Source organism: Mandrillus leucophaeus, unplaced genomic scaffold (genome assembly GCF_000951045.1).
Source record: "Mandrillus leucophaeus isolate KB7577 unplaced genomic scaffold, Mleu.le_1.0 Scaffold46, whole genome shotgun sequence".
NCBI lineage: Eukaryota > Metazoa > Chordata > Mammalia > Primates > Cercopithecidae > Mandrillus > Mandrillus leucophaeus.
This window is the reverse complement of record NW_012104920.1, coordinates 989247-1001941: the sequence shown is the minus strand read 5'-3', so window position 1 is coordinate 1001941 and position 12695 is coordinate 989247. Positions and strand designations below refer to the sequence as shown.

The window sequence follows — 12695 nt, the reverse complement described above, 5'->3', positions numbered from 1 at the left end:
ACAAGTCACCATGAATGTTCCTGAATCTGTCTCCTGAGCACCCATGGGTGCTTTTCCAGGGCAGGCCTGTTGTGGCCGGATGATGGCTGCGTCTTTATGAGTTAGCAGTGAGGAAACTCAGGGCAACTGCTGAGCTGTAAGAAATTTCAGGTTTGTCTCAGTCTTTCAGCAGGTTGTAGATAAACACGCACATTTGGAAAACTGTGCGATTTTCCAAATAGAGCCAGGAAGGGAGGAAGACCCAGCCTTTCCACCCTCCGGTGTCATGAGTCTGCCAGATGGACCCCTGGCCTCTTACAGGCAGGTTATTTCCTCTTCTCATCCTCCATCCAGGTGAACTCAGCTGACGGCGAGAACTGTGTCACCATGGTAGAGATGATATTTGTGTTCAGCATGATCTGGTCTGTGTGTGCCTCTGTGGATGAAGAGGGCCGCAAGAAGATTGACAGCTACCTCCGAGAGATCGAGGGCTCCTTTCCCAATAAGGTTGGGCACACACCCAGCTGTCCTATTCGCCCTATTTTTCCAGAACCCATTGGCATCCCCGATCTCGGGCTCTGCTTTGCTCTCTCTCTCTCTCTTTCTTCCACCCGGTGGTCTGGGGCCCGTTCTCTGGGCTGGAGAAGGCTCAAGGAAGGCTTTGGTAACCTGACCTACATGCCCTCCTTAGGACACGGTATATGAGTATTTTGTGGACCCCAAAATGCGGAGTTGGACGTCATTTGAGGACAAGCTCCCTAAGAGTTGGCGCTACCCTCCAAAGTGAGAGCTGGGCCTGCGTGTGAGGAGGGCATGGGGCAGCGGTAGCTGGGGGATGTGGCAAGAGAGATGGGGCCTAGAAGCAAAAATGAGCGACAGGAAGGAGAAGGCGGGTCCCAGGGAAGGGCTGCCTCCTGAGGAGAGGAAGCGGGACCTAGAAGACTTGGGACAGGGTCTTTGAGGGGAGTGCATGATCCCCAGGCCCCATAGGAGGGCAGGGTGGTGATGAGACAGTGGTGACGTGGAGGGAAAGGAAGTGGGAGTTGGAAAGGAGTGGGCGGGTGGCCCTTGAGAGCCGGTCCCTGCTCTTCCCTAGCGCCCCCTTCTATAAGATCATGGTGCCCACCGTCGACACTGTGCGCTACAACTACCTGGTGAGCACCTTGGTGGCCAACCAGAATCCCGTTCTGCTGGTGGGTCCCGTGGGGACTGGGAAGACCTCCATCGCCCAGAGCGTTCTGCAGTCCCTGCCCTCCAGCCAGTGGTCGGTGCTCGTTGTCAACATGTCCGCACAGGTGTGTCGGGGACCCAGGAGCCAGGCTGCCGGCTCCCCTGGGATCCAAGTGCCTGCTTGACCCTCCTCTCTAAGCCCATATTTCTCTCAGGAGACCCACACATTCATTCGGTACCTTTTCACCAGACCACATCCAATAATGTGCAGAGCATCATTGAGAGCAGAGTTGAGAAGCGAACCAAGGGTGTCTACGTGCCATTCGGGGGCAAAAGCATGATCACCTTTATGGATGACCTAAATATGCCCGCTAAGGACATGTTTGGGTCCCAGCCACCTCTGGAGCTGATCCGCCTCTGGATTGACTATGGCTTTTGGTATGACCGTTCGAAGCAGACCATCAAGTACATTCGAGTAAGCCTCCCGAGAGTCTGTTCTTCAGGCCTCTGCTCCCTTCTGGGATAGGCTCAGTCCCCACCCCACTGGGGCCCCAGGCTATGGTCCTGTCATCCTGGATTCCTTCCCACACAGGAGCGTCCTGTCTCCATGACAGCAGTTCTTGGCTCCTCACTCATGAGCCAGGCGTCCTCCCTCAGTCCTGCCTCCTTTGTGGGATTCTGAGCATACTGTTTCCTTCCTTCCTTCCTTCCTTCCTTCCTTCCTTCCTTCCTTCCTTCCTTCCTTCCTTCCTTCCTTCCTTCCTCCTTCCTTCCATCCTTCCTTCCTCTCTCTCTTCCTTCCTTCCTTCCTTCCTTCCTTCCTTCCTTCCTTCCTTCCTCCTTCCTTCCTTCCTTCCTCCTTCCTTCCATCCTTCCTTCCTCTCTCTCTTTCTTTCTTTCCCTCCCTTCCTTCCTTCCTTCCTTCCTTCCTTCCTTCTTTTTCTTTTCTTTTTTTTTTTAGACAGTGTCTTGCTCTGTTGCCAAGGCTGGAGTGACAGGTTAATTTTATGATTTTTAGTGGACACAAGGTCTCCATGTGTTGCCCAGGCTGGTCTTAAACTCCTGGGCTCAAGAGATCCTCCTACCTTGGCCTTCCAAAGTGTTGGCATTACAGGCCTGAGCCACTGCACCTGGCTGCTTCTCTTTAATCAGCGGCCATTGCGGCCTGGCTTCTGGGGTTGTGTGTGTGTATATCTGGCACTCTGGGCCAAAAACTCGGCTAGTGATATATTCACGTGTGTTTGAGAGAGAACACACACACCACATGTATAGATATGTACAATTTTAAAAGAAGAAAAAGAGAAAGTCTAGAAGACACAAATGTTTTTTTACTTACCTGTATTTTCTCATTTGGGTACATGGATTATAAGGATGAAATACAGACCAATGCATTCCTGGTTCTAAAACAAGTTTCCCATGTCCCTTTCTTCTCTTCCCCTCCCCCTGCTCTGCCGCTCCATGTTCCTCTCTACCCGCTGTGTCCCGCTTCCTCTTCCCCTTCGTCCCTCCTCGCACTGTTTTCCTCCCACTCCTTTTCACCCGGCCTGTGTCGCTGCCTCTCTTGCCCGCTCCCCTCCTGCCTCTCTGCCCGCCTTGTCGCCGCTGTCTAGGAAATGTTCCTGATGGCTGCCATGGGCCCCCCTGGGGGTGGACGGACCGTCATCTCCCCAAGGCTACAGAGTCGCTTCAACATTATCAACATGACCTTCCCCACAGTGAGGACCTCATGGGGACTGCAGGACGAGGGGAGGGTAGGAGGTGAAATGTCTCTGTCCCAGAGAAGCAGGGGCCAGATCCCAGGGGGCCGAGGCACCCCAAGCAGAGCTCCACACAGGAAGCTGGGACGATCCATAGGGCCTGTGCTGGCTCCTGAGCTAGGAGAGCTATGGGATGGAAGCGCATCTTCCTGACTGTGGACAAGGAAGCCTTGTAGTCCTGGTGGGCAGAGAACACGGTGAAGCCCAAGTAGACTAAGGAAGGTAGATCCTACAAAGCCCGCAGCAGTGTCAGGATTAGAGCCAGGCCAGTGAGTCACTCATCTCAGTGCAGAATTTAAGGGGGCACCCAAAGACTCTGCAATCAAGAGAAATAACATGTTCACACTTCCTTTTTTTTTTTTTTTTTTGAGACAGGGTCTCACTCTGTCGCACCCCAGGCTGGAGTGCAGTGGCATGATCTCAGCTCACTGCGGCCTCCACTTCCCAGGTTCAAGTGATTCTCCTGCCTCAGCCTCCAGAGTAGCTGGGACTGCAGGCGCCCGCCACCACACCCAGCTAATTCTTGTATTTTCAGTAGAGACAGAGTTTCATCATGTTGCCCAGTCTGGTCTCAAACTCCTAGACTCGAGAGATCTGCCCACCTTAGCCTCCCACCACACTTGGCCTCACATTTTTTTTTCCCTGTCTGGAACGTTTTATTGATCCTACGGAGTGGGAAGGAGAACTGGAGAAGTATGTGGGGCCAAGGGATCCCAGGGGAACAGGGAAGGTATGGAGGCTTGGCCACTAGTACTGGTGAATCTGTAGTAATGCAATATTTTTTTAAAATTAAAATTAATGCCAATAATTTATGATGAGCAAAATACCACCATTTTGAATAAATACAAAATCAGTAGAGTGCAGTGCTGAGCCATATTGGAGCCTAAGGGGAAAGGAGAAATCAGTAATCCACATCTGGTCTCTATTTTAAATGTTAGTGTTTGTTCATCGTGAATATTTTGCATTCATTTTTGTTTTTAAATACTGTGTTGGCCAGGCACGGTGGCTCCCAGCTGTAATCCCAGTACTTTGGGAGGCTGAGGCAGGTGGATCACTTGAGCCCAGGAGTTTGATATCAGCCTGAGCAACATGGGGAACCCTGTCTCTACAAAAAAATACAAAAATTAGCCAGGTGTGGTGGTGCACACCTGTAGTCCCAGCTACTTGAGAGGCTGAGGTGGGAGGATTGCTTGAACCCAGGAGGTTGAGGCTGCAGTGAACCATGATCTCACCATTGGACACCAGCTTTGAAAGCAGTCTGAGACTCTGTCTCAAAAAAAAAAAAAAAGTATATATATAGTGTTAAGGCTGGGCACAGTGGCTCACGCCTGTAATCTCAGCACTTTGGGAGGCCAAAGCAGGTGGATCACCTGAGGTCGGGAGTTCGAGATCAGCCTGACCACCATGGAGAAACCCTGTCTCTACTAAAAATACAAAAAATTAGCCAAGCCATCATGGTGCATGCCTGTAATCCCAGCACTTTGGGAGGCTGAGGCAGGTGGATCACTTGAGCCCAGGAGTTTGATATCAGCCTGACCAACATGGTGAAACCCTGTCTCAAAAAAATACAAAAATTAGCCAGGTGTGGTGGTGCACACCTGTAGTCCCAGCTACTTGAGAGGCTGAGGTGGGAGGATTGCTTGAACCCAGGAGGTTGAGGCTGCAGTGAACCATGATCTCACCATTGGACACCAGCTTTGAAAGCAGTCTGAGCCTCTGTCTAAAAAAAAAAAAAAAAGTATATATATAGTGTTAAGGCTGGGCACAGTGGCTCACGCCTGTAATCTCAGCACTTTGGGAGGCCAAAGCAGGTGGATCACCTGAGGTCGGGAGTTCGAGATCAGCCTGACCACCATGGAGAAACCCTGTCTCTACTAAAAATACAAAAATTAGCTGGGCGTGGTGGCGTGTGCCTGTAGTCCCAGTTGCATGGGAGGCTGAGGCAGGAGAATTGCTTGAGCCTGGGAGGCAGAGGTTGCAGTGAGCTGAGATTGCACCACTGCAGTTCAGCCTTGGAGACAGAGTGAGACTGTCCCAAAAAACCAAAACCAAAAGCAAAACAAAAAACTTCCGGAGGGAATCTTTTTGCTCCCTGGTCCCAACAGTCCGTCCTCTTCCCAGGTGTTCCAGGGCATGCTTAGAGCCAACAAGGACTTCCATGATACCAAGTCCAGCATCACACGGCTCTGGATCCATGAATGTTTCAGGTGACATGCATGTGCCCTGACCAGACGCAGGCTTCCTCAGCCTTGCTCCCACCCCCACTTTGCTCCCAGCCTGACACTGCCTTCCCCAGGCCATTCTCCTCTTTATTCCCAGATCTCACGCCAGCTCCCTGCCCACAGAGTCTTCTCTGACCGGCTGGTGGATGCGGCAGACACAGAAGCCTTCATGGGCATCATAAACGACAAGCTCGGCTCCTTCTTTGACCTCACGTTTCATCATCTGTGTCCCAGCAAGCGTCCTCCTATCTTTGGTGAGCTGGGAGCTGTGATGACCTTGGGCTTGACACTCTTAGGACATCGGGGCTAGAAGGAGTCAGGACATGGAGTCTGAAATGTGGAGCCCTGTGGCGGGGAGGCAGACCAGGCGTTTGTGCCTCTGATCCCCTCTTCCCATGGCCCAGGGGATTTCCTGAAGGAGCCCAAGGTGTACGAAGACCTCACAGATCTGACAGTGCTGAAGACAGTCATGGAGACGGCTCTGAATGAGTATAACCTGTCACCCTCTGTGGTGCCCATGCAGCTGGTGCTCTTCCGAGAGGCTATTGAGCACAGTGAGCGCCTGCCAGTCCCACCCCCTTCCCCATCATCTCAGTGATGGGGTATGTCTAAGGAAATAGGGGTCCCTTCCCAGGTCTCCCAAATCAAGTTCCAGAAGCTGCCTTTCTCCCCGGCCGCAGATGCCCTGGGTGTGGCAGCGTGTGTTTAACAGAGAAGGTGGAGGTTAAAAGTTGAATTGCCTCCTGGGCCTTGGGCACCAACTTCTTCTCATACCTCTTGGTTCCTCTGCTTCAGTTTCAGGGACCCCAATCCCTAGCCTAGAGCCTGGAGGTCCCCTGAGTTTACTCAGCCAACTCATTACCCTCACACCCACTCCACCCCCAGTCACACGGATCGTGCGGGTCATTGGACAGCCTCGGGGCAACATGCTCCTCGTGGGCATTGGGGGCAGTGGACGCCAGAGTCTGGCCCGCCTGGCTTCATCCATCTGCGACTACACCACCTTCCAGATCGAGGTCACCAAACATTATCGGAAGCAGGAGTTCCGAGATGGTACGGCTGGGTTTCTGAAATGGTAGGAATGAAAGATCAGATGCGTACATTCCTGCAGTGATAAGAGAGGAGAGATGGCAGCCAGATGGGCAGATGTGCCTGGCCTGTGTTGAGTGTAGGATGGTGTTGCGTGTATGCTGCGGCTCGGGGAGGGTTCCTAAATCTCAGAAAAGGAATGAAGCCCAGGACGGGGAATTTGCAGTGAGTTCGTCCTCCTTCCCTCCCCCGGCCAGATATCAAGCGTCTGTATCATCAGGCTGGGGTGGAGCTCAAGACCACGTCCTTCCTTTTTGTGGACACCCAAATAGCTGATGAGTCCTTCCTAGAGGACATCAACAACATCCTCAGCTCAGGCGAGGTGCCCAATCTCTACAAGCCTGATGAATTTGAAGAGGTAGGATTCCTTCCACACCCTCGACCAGACGCTTCTTCCGCCGGCGTAGCTGACCCCAGAAGGACCACAGCTCCCAGAATGTGCCCCTGGAGCACCCCCACTGCCCACCTCAGCCCTGTAAGGTGGAAGGTCCCCTCCAGGGACCCTGGGCAGAGCTGCTTTAAAACCCATGCTTCAGAGCCAGGCACAGTGGCTGGAGCCTGTAGTCCCAGCTACTCGGGGGTAGGAGGTGCTGAGGTGGGAGGATGGTTTGAGGCCAGGAGTTCAAGTCCAGCCTGGGAAACACTTTGTTAGCCCCGCCTGACCTGCTGCCCCCGCTGATTCTGCCATGGAGACACCAGCCGTCTGACCCTGGGTGGCTTCTGTCCAGATCCAGTCGCACATCATAGATCAGGCCCGGGCAGAGCAGGTGCCTGAGTCATCGGACAGCCTCTTCGCCTACCTTATCGAACGCGTGCGGAACAACCTGCACATCGTGCTTTGCCTCAGCCCCGTGGGGGATCCCTTCAGGTGACTTCTGTGACATTCTTCTCTCAGCCCCTTCTGTGTGCTCCCTCACCCTGCTGTGGCCTCCTGTGCCTGCCTTCTGGAAATTAGTGTCAGGAATAAGAGCAGGCTCCTCTGCCCGCCTCGCCCATCTCCTTTCCGTAGGCTGTGCCCGATTTCAGGAAGCTCCTTTGCTGGACATGGGAGTCATCTGTCCTCTCTTGGTATAACTAGATTTTTTGTTTATTTTGGTGGGTGGCTTTTTGGTTTTGTTTTGTCATTGTAAATCTAATTGTCGTTAAAAACACACACTCACAGGTCGGGCACAGTGGCTCACGCCTGTAATCCCAACACTTTGGGAGGCCGAGGCAGGCAGATCACGAGGTCAGGAGATCGAGACCATCCCAGCTAACATGGTGAAACCCTGTCTCTACTAAAAATACAATTAGCTGGGCATGGTGGTGGGGGCACCTGTGGTCCCAGCTACTCAGGAGGCTGAGGCAGGAGAATCGCTTGAACCCGGGAAGCGGAGGTTGCAGTAAGCCAAGATCTCGCCACTACATTCCAGCCTGGAGGACAGAGCGAAACTCTGTTCAAAACACACACACGCACACACACACACACCCCAAAATGTATCATCTTAACCGTTTGAGTGCAGTGTTCAGCCGTGTGAAGTATACTCACACTGTTGTGTGACAGCTCCAGAGCTTTCTCATGCTCCCGAGGCCGCACTCCATACCCAGGAAACCACTGCTCCTCATTCCCTCCCCAGCCGCTGTCCCTATGAGTCTGACTTCAGATGCCTCACATAGGTGGAACCATGCAGCATTTGTCTTTCTTTGTTTTTTGGTTTGAGACGAAGTCTCACTCTGTTGCCCAGGCTGGAGTGCAATGCTGTGATCTTGGCTCACTGCAGCCTCCACCTCCCAGGTTCAAGTGATCCTCGTGCCTTAGCCTCCCAGTAGCTAGGATTATAGGTGCTTGCCACCATGTCTGGCTAATTTTCGTATTTTTAGTAGAGACAGGGTTTCACCATGTTGGTTTGGCTCGTCTCAAACTCCTGACCTCAAGTGATCCACCCGCCTCCACCTCCCAAAGTGCTGGGATTATAGGCGTGAGGCACCGCGCCCAGCTAGCATTGGTCTTTCTGTGACTTGCTTATTTCACTTAGCGTAGTGTCCTCAAGGTTCATCTGTGTTGTAGCATGTGTCAGGATTTCCTTCTTTTTTTTTAAGGCTGAATAATATTATCTTGTATGTCTATACCACATTTTCTTGATATAACTAGATTTTAAAGGGCATCAGAAACTAGGAAGAGGGCAGAGAACTTCTGCAGGGAAGCAATTTGGATTACCTTAACAAAAAAAAAATGTTTTTGAGACCAAGTCTTGCTAGTCTTGCTCTGTCACCCAGGCTGGAGTACAGTGGTGCCATCTCGGCTCACTGCAACCTCCATTTCCCAGGCTCAAGTGATCCTCCTGCCTCAGCCTCTCCGGTAGCTGGGACTAAAAGCGCATGTCACCATGGCCAGCTAATTTTTGTACTTTTTGTAGAGATGCGGTTTTGCCATTTGCCTAGGATGGTTTTGAACTCCTGGGCTCAAGGGATCCATCCGCCTTGGCCTCCCAAAGTGCTAGGATTACAGGCACAAGCCCCAGTGCCCAGCCTACCATTTTGTTTATAATGTTTGTGAACACAGCCGGGCGCTATGCTGAACTTTTCACGTGTGACACCTCATTGAATCCCCCAACCACCCTAGTCAGCATGTATTACTATTCCCATTTTAGAGACGAGGAAACTGGCATTCAAAGAGCTTAGATACTTGCTGGAGATCCACACCTCAAAAGTGTAGAACCAGGTTTTTGTGACTCCAGAACCTGTTTCTAAATGTTCTGCTGAACTAGCTCTGAAGGAACAGAATTTGGACAAGGAGATAGAGGAGAAAGAGGACGGGGCATTTTAGGTTCCTAGAAAGTGAGTGGATGCGTGTGGGGAAGCCAGTGCCTGGAGGCTGTGTCTGTGCACGGAATTTACAGCCTCTCCAAACCCCTTCCCAGGAACTGGATCCGCCAGTACCCAGCCTTGGTGAACTGCACAACCATCAACTGGTTCTCAGAGTGGCCCCAAGAGGCCCTGCTCGAGGTGGCTGAGAAGTACCTCGTAGGAGTAGACCTGGGAACTCAGGAGAATGTGAGCCCCTCCTCCCCACCTCTCATCGCACCCCCGGCCTCCCTCCTCCCCGCCTCTCATCGCACCCCCGGTCTCTCTCCCACTTCCATTTCCATCTGCCTTTTCATCCTGTGTCACTGGCCTCAGATCCACAGGAAGGTGGCCCAGATCTTTGTCACTATGCACTGGTCAGTAGCTCAGTATTCCCAGAAGATGCTGTTGGAACTGCGGAGATACAACTACGTCACACCCACCAACTACCTGGAACTCGTGTCTGGATATAAAAAGTATGAAGGAGGGCAAGGGACGTGCAGGGCCAGGGAGCCTTGTGTCTTCTGAGGGCAATGGGTGAAATGAGTTGATGTGCAAGGGCAGAGACGCAAAGGCCGCAGTTCTGCCTAGGAAGTTGGGAAGAGGGAGCTGGGGCTTCCCATGGGAGGGGCTGTCTCCAGAACCTTCTGGCTATGTTCCCCTCAGCCCCTCTCCACACCCTCTTGGCCCTTATTTTCTGGCATGAAGTTTCTGTGTCTTTTTCTCACCATAATATAACTGGAACATTGCCATAATATACCCAGTCCTTTCCTGTCTGCCTTTAATGTCTTCTAGACTTTCTACCTGTATGAGATAGAAAAAACAAAGCGTTTTCCCTACTCTTTCACTCAACACAGTACAGGCCCTCAGCATCCGTGGGGGACTGGTTCCAGGACCTCCCACGGATACCAAAATCCACAGATGCTCCAGTCCCTGATATAGAATGGAGTATTTGCATGTAACTTATGCAGGTTCCTCCCATATACTTTGAATCCTCTCTAGATTACTTACAATACCTAATACAATGTAGATGCTATGTAAATAGTTGTTATACTGTATTGTTTAGGGAATAATGAAAAGAGGGAAAAGTCTGTACATGTTCAGTGCAGATGCAACTTTTTTCGAGATTTTTTTTTTTTTTTTAGAAGGAGTCTTGCTCTGTTGCCCAGGCTGGAGTGCGGTGGCACAGTCTTGGCTCACTGCAACCTCTGCCTCCCAGGTTCAAGTGATTCTCCTGCCTCAGCCTCCCTAGTAACTGGGATTACAGGCACGTGCTACCATGCCCAGCTAATTTTTTTGTTTGTTTGTTTAGTAGAGACAGGGTTTCACCATGTTGGCCTGGCTGTTCCTGAACTCCTGACCTCAGGTGATCCAGCAGCCTTGGCCTCCCAAAGTGCTGGGATTACAGGTGTGAGCCACCGTGCCCGGACTTTTTTCAAATATTTTTGATCCTCTGTTGGTTGAATCCACGGATGTGAATACGGAAAGCTGGCTGTACTTCACTTCGGACACCAGATGTGGTGGGGATTTTCCCCACCCAAGCAGTTCTCCAGGGGACACTGGCTGGGTGTCCTGTAACATAATTCAATTCTGAAACGATCTACCTGGAGTTAGAGTCAGATCACACAGGTGGAGGGCGCAGTCCCACAAGACACCCTCCGCTTCAGATGCTAACCGAAAGCCCAGTGTTGTACCTGTGTTTCTGCCTGGCCGGTTATAATTCGAGGGTTCCCACCACCCCCTCATCAGGTTCAGTTAATTTGCTACAGTGGCTCACAGAACTCAGGAAACACTTCACCTACTATTGCTGACTTATTGCAAAGGATATTTTAAAAGATACAAATAAGGCTGGGCGTGGGGGCTCACGCCTATAATCCCAGCACTTGGGGAGGCCATGGTGCGCAGATCACTTGAGGTCAGGAGTTCAAGAACAGCCTGGCCAACATGGTGAAACGCTGTCTCTACAAAAATACAAAAATTAGCCAGGCATGATGGCGGGTGCCTGTAATCCCAGCTACTCGGGAGGCTGAGGCGGGAGAATCATTTGAACCCGGGAGGTGGAGGCTGCAGTGAGCTGAGATCACATCACTGCACTCCAGCCTGGGCAACAGAGTGAGACTCCATCTCAAAGAAAAGAAAAGAAAAGAAGCAGTGGCTCATGCCTGTAATCCCAGCACGTTGGGAGGCCGAGGTAGGAGGATCACTTGAGGTCAGGAGTTTGAGACCAGCCTGGGCAACATAACAAGACGCCATCTCTACAAAAAAAAGAAAGAGAGAGAGAGGGAAATTGTTGCAATACTGGGCCCACATTCATTCCCACAGGGAAAAAAACAGGCTGGAGCTGAGGGACGGCTGCCTGCCCTGGGCCAGCCCACCTGCCTGTTCCACAGTGGGGAACAGAGGAAGATTCTCATGTAGGGGAGGTGGTGTGATGGAGACTATTTAACAAGCTGATTCCGGTAGTGGTGTGTAGAATAAACTGGAGGAGTGAGAGCCTGAAATCAAGAAGAGCCCTCAGGAAGCTGTTGGTGATGACCCAGGCAGGAAATGATAGAATCCCGACCAGGATGGTGGTGGTAGTATTGGTGGCAACAGAAAGGAAGGCGGACTTGAGACACACGGGGAAGGTGGGTCTTACAGGACACCCTGTTTCCGGAAGCCCTGCCTCTCCACACCCTGTCCTATTCTCCCCCGCAGGTTGCTGGGAGAAAAACGGCAGGAGCTGCAGGACCAAGCCAATAAGCTGCGGACAGGCTTGTTCAAGATCGATGAAACTAGGGAAAAGGTACAAGTGATGTCGTTGGAGCTGGAAGATGCCAAGAAGAAGGTGGCCGAGTTCCAGAAGCAGTGTGAGGAGTACCTGGTCATCATTGTGCAGCAGAAGCGGGAGGCGGACGAGCAGCAGAAGGTCGAGGGCCCACCCGCACCCCCCCGTGCCTCACTCCCACCAGTGCTGGCTACTGCATCAGGGAACCCATGTTCCCCTTCTTAAATTTTCTTTAGTAACTGGGCGCAGTGGCTCACGCCTGTAATCCCAGCACTTTGGGAGGCTGAGGCAGGTGGATCACCTGAGGTCAGGAGTTCGAGACCAAATTGGCCAACATGGTGAAACCCCATCTGTACTAAAAATACAAAGATTAGCTGGCCGTGGTGGAGGGCGCCTGTAATCCCAGCTACTCGGGAGGCTGAGGCAGGAGAATTGCTTAAACCCTGGGGGAGGAGGTTGCAGTGAGCCGAGATTGCACCACTGCACTCCAGCCTGAGCGAAAGAGTGAGACTCCATCTCAAAAAAAAAAGAAAAAAAAAATTATTTAGCTTTCTCTTTCATCTTTTCCACCAACACCGTCACTCCCACTTTTGCCCAAGGCAAAGACAAAAAACCTTTGCCCTTTTTTCATCCCTAGGCCGTAACAGCCAACAGTGAAAAGATTGCAGTTGAGGAAATCAAGTGTCAGGCACTGGCTGACAATGCCCAGAAAGATCTAGAAGAGGCCCTGCCTGCCCTGGAAGAGGCCATGCGGGTACCAGGAGTGGGTGCAAGGATGGGAGCCAGGAGCGCGAGGCCCCAGGGAAGGGAATGGGCCAGCCTTCTTTGTCCTCAAAGACTCTGGGGAAATGGGAAGAAGAGGTGGCACCTCAGCTAAGTTCTGTCTCC

At 51.9% G+C, this 12695-nt stretch overlaps 1 protein-coding gene across 1 annotated transcript in view; it reads left to right on the top strand.

Moving 5' to 3' along the window:
* The window catches only part of DNAH2 (dynein, axonemal, heavy chain 2), a 150399-nt gene that overhangs the window by 88119 nt on the left and 49585 nt on the right, over window positions 1-12695 (top strand). Inside the window, exons 42-56 of the mRNA XM_011994733.1 lie at window positions 301-486; window positions 671-762; window positions 1076-1274; window positions 1400-1624; window positions 2760-2914; window positions 5012-5113; window positions 5252-5382; window positions 5533-5682; window positions 6014-6181; window positions 6415-6575; window positions 6946-7085; window positions 9118-9250; window positions 9377-9516; window positions 11738-11948; window positions 12445-12561. Coding sequence (XP_011850123.1) covers window positions 301-486; window positions 671-762; window positions 1076-1274; window positions 1400-1624; window positions 2760-2914; window positions 5012-5113; window positions 5252-5382; window positions 5533-5682; window positions 6014-6181; window positions 6415-6575; window positions 6946-7085; window positions 9118-9250; window positions 9377-9516; window positions 11738-11948; window positions 12445-12561 — 2310 coding nt within the window. The remainder of the gene's footprint in view (window positions 1-300; window positions 487-670; window positions 763-1075; window positions 1275-1399; window positions 1625-2759; window positions 2915-5011; window positions 5114-5251; window positions 5383-5532; window positions 5683-6013; window positions 6182-6414; window positions 6576-6945; window positions 7086-9117; window positions 9251-9376; window positions 9517-11737; window positions 11949-12444; window positions 12562-12695) is intronic.